We start from the raw sequence: 7,400 nt of genomic DNA, 5'->3' as shown, positions 1-7,400 counted from the left end.
TATTTAAGCCATTTAAGCCATATGTTGCCTTTACATTAGGTTACTGTATGATGATTGAAATCATAAAATTGATTAGTAAAATTAGTAAATAAACTGCAGAATGTTATATTTTCTAATGCACGCAGCTGCACGAGCTCGCGGAGCTATCTGTTTGTTAGCCAGAGTTCAAAGTCCAAAGCGCGAGGAAAATCTGCGCTGAAACAGCGTTACTCGTCAGCTGCTCAGAAACATCTTTACCAATTTTTACTAGGAATGTGACAGTGTGATACGTGCGACAAACATATTCCCAAATTCATAATGAGAATCATTTATAAATCACATTCATAAATGATAGTATTGTAATTTTACTGTCGTTCTGTAAAATAAAATAAAAAGGTAAGACAATAATAATGATGATAATAATTACCCTACAACAGCTCTCTATTAATACATTTATTATAACATTCACACACAGTGTTCAAATTGGGATCTGTAATATATTCTAATGTTTTAAAAGAATTCTCTTCTGCTCAGCAAGGCTGCCTTTATTTGTACAGTAAAAATTACATGCCTGGTTCAAGAATCAAAAATGGCCAAAAACATTATTTTACTAATTTATTAATTTCAAGAAACCGAACAGTATTTATATCGTTTTTTTACCTCATTCGTGCATTCATGCAATGTCGCAATGCATTACCATTGACACTCCTAATTGAGATTGTAGATAGAGTGTCAATGGTCCACTTGAGAGATAGGTGGCGGTGGTAATGCACTTATAAGTCTGCGATCTGCCGTAAAGTAAGAAGAAGCCTCACGCGCCTGCTGTTGAGAACGCGCTCAGGAGGACGTGCCGCCGCTCAGGAGAGTTCGAACAGTTCGGACATTGCGTGAATTGGAGGTAAAAAACGAGATATATATATATATACTGTTCAGTTTCTTGCACAAAAAAATTGTTCAGTGTTAAGTAAATATTTTTAAATTGTTGTTTTGTAATTGATTTTTTATTTGAAAAGCAGGACAAAACAGTAAAAAGCACATTTTGGCTATTTAATTAATGCAATGGTGAAATAAAATGGCAAAATAGGCCTACATGGGGGGAAAATGTGAAAAACCGTGTTCGGTATTCAGTATTCGGCCCAGTGTTTCATTTTGTTCGGCTTCGGCCAAGATTTTCATTTCGGTGCACCCCTACTTTACATTCTGTTTTTTAAAGCTGCTCACCTGATTTGCCACAATTTTATTCAATATATAACGTGTCATTTCCCCTGGACTACACATGAAATCTCTTGTTTCTCCTCCCAAATCCTATTTCACGTCTCACTCCATCTTTTTTTACAGGGCATTTATTAACACAAACATCGTTTTTCCGTCTTTTGTTTACTTTAAAGTGAAACACTGTAGATCAGATATATTTTTTACTTGTCAAAATAACAGAAATCATTATCTTATCAAATTCGGTCAATACAACAAGTCAGATGTTGGCAAATTAGAAATGAGCGGTCTGTGCGTTCGTACAGAAATGCTTTATCTTGAGGGTTTTTTTTTTTTTATCTCTCCTCACATTTTTAAACACACATTCAAGTTTGAGTCACGTCGAGTTTATTTACATTTATTTCCCACAGTTTATAATGAATGGAAATTATAATTTTCATTGTTCTCTATACAGAGTTAAATTGGAATAATTTTTTGGTGGAGTGAGGGAAACTAAAATACAAATGTATAGTGTTTAAAACATTTGTAAATGTTTTATGTACCAGCATTTTACATTTCAGAATGTAACAAAGTGTGATTTATTTTATTTATCTTTTTTTCTCAACTATGCAATTTCAACCGGTCACGACTCACAGCTATTCCAGAAATATGGTACACCTGTATCTATATTTGTTTTTGCACTGCAAGTTGGTGTTCACACAGGAAGTGTCCTTGCATTCAAAAAAGCAAGTGGAGTGCAAAAAAGGAACAAAAACAGTGGTCTCTAGACACATCTGTCAAAGCTGAACTAATTTTAACATGTGACTTAAAAAAATGCCACTGGCATGCAACCACACAATAATGTTTGTTTAAATAGCAAAGAAAGGAAACAAATGTGTTTTGTGTGATTGATTAAAAATATCAACAGATTAATAGTTGCAGCTGTATTACACTCCTCATTAGTCCAGGCTTTTCTGACGGTCTCTTACCCTGGCTGGGTGCCCTGAGACACATCTACTCCCAAGCAGTGCGGCCGGTGCAGAGTGCTGATGTAACGCAGGTCCTGTGGGCTGAACACACGCACTGTGCCATCTGCACAACCGCAGAAAACAAACGTCTCGCTCACCGATAAGCACTGTGCTGATGTCGTCTACAACAGTAAAACAAAGACACATGACAGGAAACTTTCTGAATATCATCCAATAAATCCCATCCTACTTGTCTCCAAGACATGTTATGCATTCAATGTTTGAATTTCTTGTACTGGCTTTAAAGAAATAGTTCACCCAAAAATCATTCACTGAAAATGTAGTCAGGCCATCCAAAATGTAGATGCGCTAGTTTATACTGGAACAGATTTGAAGAAATTTTGCATTACATCACTTGCTCAATGGATCCTCTGCAGTGAATGGGTGCCGTCAGAAAGAGAGTCCAAACCGCTGATAAAAACATCACAATAAGCTACAAGTAATCCACACCACACCAGTCCATCAATTAATGTCTTGAGAAGTGAAAAGCTGCATGTTTGTAAGAAACAAATCCATCAATAAGGAGTTTTTACTTTGAAACATCACTTCTAGCCAAAATGCCAGAATAATCAATAACAATGCTTCCTCCAATGAAAAAGTCCATCCCCTGTTGTCCTCTCACTTCAAAATCCACTGACATATTTGTTTAGAACTGTTGTCACTTGTAAAGTGTTTTCTCTGTGCATATTTCTCTCCTGATTCAGACAAGATGCAAAAAGCAATATCGTGGATAGAGGACTCGCATTTTTGCCGGAACCAACATTTTGAAAAAAAAAAAAAAAAAAAACACGTTTTAATGATGATCATTGTTCTCTATACAGAGTTAAATTGGAATAATTTTTTGGTGGAGTGAGGGAAACTAAAATACAAATGTATAGTGTTTAAAACATTTGTAAATGTTTTATGTACCAGCATTTTACATTTCAGAATGTAACAAAGTGTGATTTATTTTATTTATCTTTTTTTCTCAACTATGCAATTTCAACCGGTCACGACTCACAGCTATTCCAGAAATATGGTACACCTGTATCTATATTTGTTTTTGCACTGCAAGTTGGTGTTCACACAGGAAGTGTCCTTGCATTCAAAAAAGCAAGTGGAGTGCAAAAAAGGAACAAAAACAGTGGTCTCTAGACACATCTGTCAAAGCTGAACTAATTTTAACATGTGACTTAAAAAAATGCCACTGGCATGCAACCACACAATAATGTTTGTTTAAATAGCAAAGAAAGGAAACAAATGTGCTTTGTTTGATTGATTAAAAATGTAATCAACAGATTCTTAGAGAAATCGTTGCAGCTCTATTAGTCACTCTTGATTAGTCCAGGCTTTTCTGGCGGTCTCTTACCCTGGCTGGGTGCCCTGAGACACATCTACTCCCAAGCAGTGCGGCCGGTGCAGAGTGCTGATGTAACGCAGGTCCTGTGGGCTGAACACACGCACTGTGCCATCTGCACAACCGCAGAAAACAAACGTCTCGCTCACCGATAAGCACTGTGCTGATGTCGTCTACAACAGTAAAACAAAGACACATGACAGGAAACTTTCTGAATATCATCCAATAAATCCCATCCTACTTGTCTCCAAGACATGTTATGCATTCAATGTTTGAATTTCTTGTACTGGCTTTAAAGAAATAGTTCACCCAAAAATCATTCACTGAAAATGTAGTCAGGCCATCCAAAATGTAGATGCGCTAGTTTATACTGGAACAGATTTGAAGAAATTTTGCATTACATCACTTGCTCAATGGATCCTCTGCAGTGAATGGGTGCCGTCAGAAAGAGAGTCCAAACCGCTGATAAAAACATCACAATAAGCTACAAGTAATCCACACCACTCCAGTCCATCAATTAATGTCTTGAGAAGTGAAAAGCTGCATGTTTGTAAGAAACAAATCCATCAATAAGGAGTTTTTACTTTGAAACATCACTTCTAGCCAAAATGCCAGAATAATCAATAACAATGCTTCCTCCAATGAAAAAGTCCATCCCCTGTTGTCCTCTCACTTCAAAATCCACTGACATATTTGTTTAGAACTGTTGTCACTTGTAAAGTGTTTTCTCTGTGCATATTTCTCTCCTGATTCAGACAAGATGCAAAAAGCAATATCGTGGATAGAGGACTCGCATTTTTGCCGGAACCAACATTTTGAAAAAAAAAAAAAAAAAAACACGTTTTAATGATGAATTTATTAGAAAAACAGAAAGAAAAACTTTTCACTTCACAATATGTTAATTGATGGACTGGAGTCGTGTGGATTATTGTAGTTTTTATCCGCTGTTTAGACTCATTCTGACGGCACCCATTCACTTGCACATCAAATAAAGCGAATCCATCATAAAAAGTGTCCCACACGTCTTCGGGGGGGGTGAATAAAGGCCTCCTGTAGCAAATCAATGTGTTTTTGTAAGAAAAAAAATCCATATTTAAAACTTTATAAACAATAATCTCTAGCTTCCGCTAACTGTCATACGCGCATTCACAATAGAACGCCTTTCCGGCGAATGACGTACAACAGTTAGCGGAAGCTAGAGATTACGGTTTATAAAATTTTAAATATTTATATATAAAAAATTCTTACAAAAACACATTGATTCGCTACAGGAGGCCTTTATTCACCCCCCGGAGCCATGTGGGAGACTTTTTATGATGCATGGCTGCGCTTTATTGGACTTCTTTTGGACTATTGAAAAATAACACCCACTCACTGCCATTATAAAGCTTGGAAGAGCCAGGATATCTTTTTAATATAACTCCCATTGGATTCGTCTGAAAGAAGAAAGTCATATACACTTAGGATGGCTTGAGGTTGAGTAAATCATGGGGTAATTTTCATTTTTGGGTGAACTATCCCTTTCAGCAATGAAAGAGGGGCAAAGTGTGTTACTTGCCTTGAGATCAACCCAGGAATCCAGTTGTCTGTTGCTATTGAACTGGCACAGCAGACCTGTGTGTGTGATGCAGTAGGTGCTGCTAGACATAGAGCCACGGCCACACGCCAAACCACAGAACTGACTGTTCTGATGCTCCCCGAGCAACCCTGAGCGACCAATCAGAGGCACTGTGCTGTTCACCTGGAGGAGCCAATCAGTAAAACATATGATCGTCAACAACAGATGATCTTCACAAATGCTTCGAGAAGAAACTGTGTGCATATTTGAACAGGAGGTTTGTGCTCCATCTGGCAAGACAACGAACCCACAGCCACAGAAGGATGTGGGCAAACACAGGAAATGGCATTGATCACATCGATTCAGATTAGCACACTCAATTCTTAGGTTGTGTATAAGACCCAACTAGAGATGAACCAAAACACAGCACACACTGAGCTGAAAACCAAAACCTGTAATGATTATTAGCCTTCGTTTGGCATAACCAGTTAAGGCCCTTTCACACGGTACGCGGCAGTTGCGAGTGTCTAGTTCATTCTAAATGAGAGACATGCGGAAAGCGGCAAAACGTGGGCTGTTTCGCAGCAGGCGCCGCCAAAGATAAAAATATTTTATCTTTTTGAGAGCAGCAGCCGCATCGGTTTCAACCAATCAGTGAACAGATTACTAACAACCAATCATAGAACATTTAACTGATTTTATAACGGCCTATTGGAAAAATGGAGAAGATTGTTTTAAGTGTAATAGAACTTTAGGCAAATCATCAAAAACATCTTCACTTGTGCCAAACGAAAAAAAAAGGTAAATGACGACAACAATTAATGACACAAACACAAATTTCCGTTATGTTTTATTTTGTTTTTAGCAAATACAAAGGTGATGTTGACAATTGTAACTATGGCAACGTCCGCTCCGAGACCGCAACGCGACCACCGCCTCAACTGGACAAAACGCTTCCACTACAAGAGAAAGCGGCACCCGCGCGGCAATTCCACCGTTTGCTGCATCCCGTGTGAAAGGGCCTTTAGACATACAGCATTTCTAATTACTTCCTTTCCATTTGAAAAAGTATTATAAACCAAAGAAGAAAGATATATAATATATATACAGGGCTCGCAAAATCGCTAGCCCGACGTCTCGGGGCTATTGTGTTTTTCATTCGGGCTACCAAAATGTTTCACCACCCTGCCCGATGGGCTATCTTGAACAGTGATATAAAATTCTTTCCTTGATTTGCGTTGTTCACTAGCTTGTAGGGGTAAAACGGATCGTAGTTGATCGCTTGCACGTGTTTCTAAGTCTTGCCGATTTAAACATTCAAGCACAGAGAGCCGCGTTTCAGACAATGCGCATACAAAGAATTTATTCCTCTTTCGCGTATCCTTGCATCTGAATGAACACATACACACAAAATTATCTCAAAATAACTGTCTCGGCAAGTATTCACGAAAACACAGTCGGTTATGTCTTAAGTGAACGTAAACAGAGGTGAAAGAAATCTCAAGTGCATCATTATATTGGAACCGTGCATTCGGTCTTAAAAGGGCAGCAGCCTATAAATACCTGCTGTTCCATAAGCGCCACCTGCTGTCAGAGAGTGACATTTGCGTCTCATTCACAAAGCTAAAATCTAACCATTCTGTTTTTGCTTTAAATTGCAATTAAATTGTATAATTTCGAAATCTAAATAACATGTATTTAGCATCTTTGTTTGGATCGTGATTAAAATGCAGTGGTTGCCTCTGATTTTAAATGAAAAAAAGCACAGCCAAAGCCTTAGTTTGTTTATATGAAGAGATTTATTTTATCTGTATTATTTAATTATTTGATTTGGGATTTGTTTTAAAATTTCAAGTTAGTTTTATTATTTGACATTTCAATTTCACAAAGAAATGTGCAGCATTTTGTTGAAGAAATAATAAAAGGACAACTTTTCATTTATAATTAGTCTTAAATCTCATTTTGTTAAAAAGAAAATTTGTGAGAAAATTGTATTGTGAATCGCATCACATTGTGATTTGAGTGAATCAAGTGAGTTTTTGCTGTGGTATAAAAGAAGTATTCTGTTATTTAAATAATAAAGAACCATATTATTTTTGCTCATCTGCAAACTTACCCGATCTAGATATATAAAAAATAAGTTAAAGGGTAAATTCACCCAAAAATGAAAATTAGGCTGCGTTTTACTCACCCCCGAGGCATCCTAGGTGTATATGACATTCTTCTTTCAGACGAATCCAGTCGGAGTTATATTAAAAATTGTTTTTGATCTTTCAAGCTGTTTAATGCCACTCAGCGGGTGTTGCAT

General features: G+C 37.2%; 1 protein-coding gene across 2 annotated transcripts in view; it reads right to left on the bottom strand.

Annotated features, from left to right (window-relative positions):
- Positions 1-7,400, bottom strand: part of LOC107747681 (mitogen-activated protein kinase-binding protein 1-like) — a 55,001-nt gene that overhangs the window by 36,945 nt on the left and 10,656 nt on the right. For both annotated transcript variants that reach the window (XM_016562275.1, XM_016562276.1), the window contains exons 7-8: positions 5,093-5,275; positions 3,547-3,707 (exon numbers count right to left, since the gene is read on the bottom strand). In XM_016562275.1, the coding sequence (XP_016417761.1) occupies positions 3,547-3,707; positions 5,093-5,275 (344 nt within the window). The remainder of the gene's footprint in view (positions 1-3,546; positions 3,708-5,092; positions 5,276-7,400) is intronic.

The sequence above is a fragment of the Sinocyclocheilus rhinocerous genome, unplaced genomic scaffold, assembly GCF_001515625.1.
Source record: "Sinocyclocheilus rhinocerous isolate Xijiao unplaced genomic scaffold, SAMN03320098_v1.1 scaffold2274, whole genome shotgun sequence".
Taxonomy (NCBI): Eukaryota; Metazoa; Chordata; class Actinopteri; order Cypriniformes; family Cyprinidae; genus Sinocyclocheilus; species Sinocyclocheilus rhinocerous.
The sequence above is the reverse complement of the archived record's forward strand: the minus strand, read 5'-3'. Positions and strand labels throughout refer to the sequence as shown.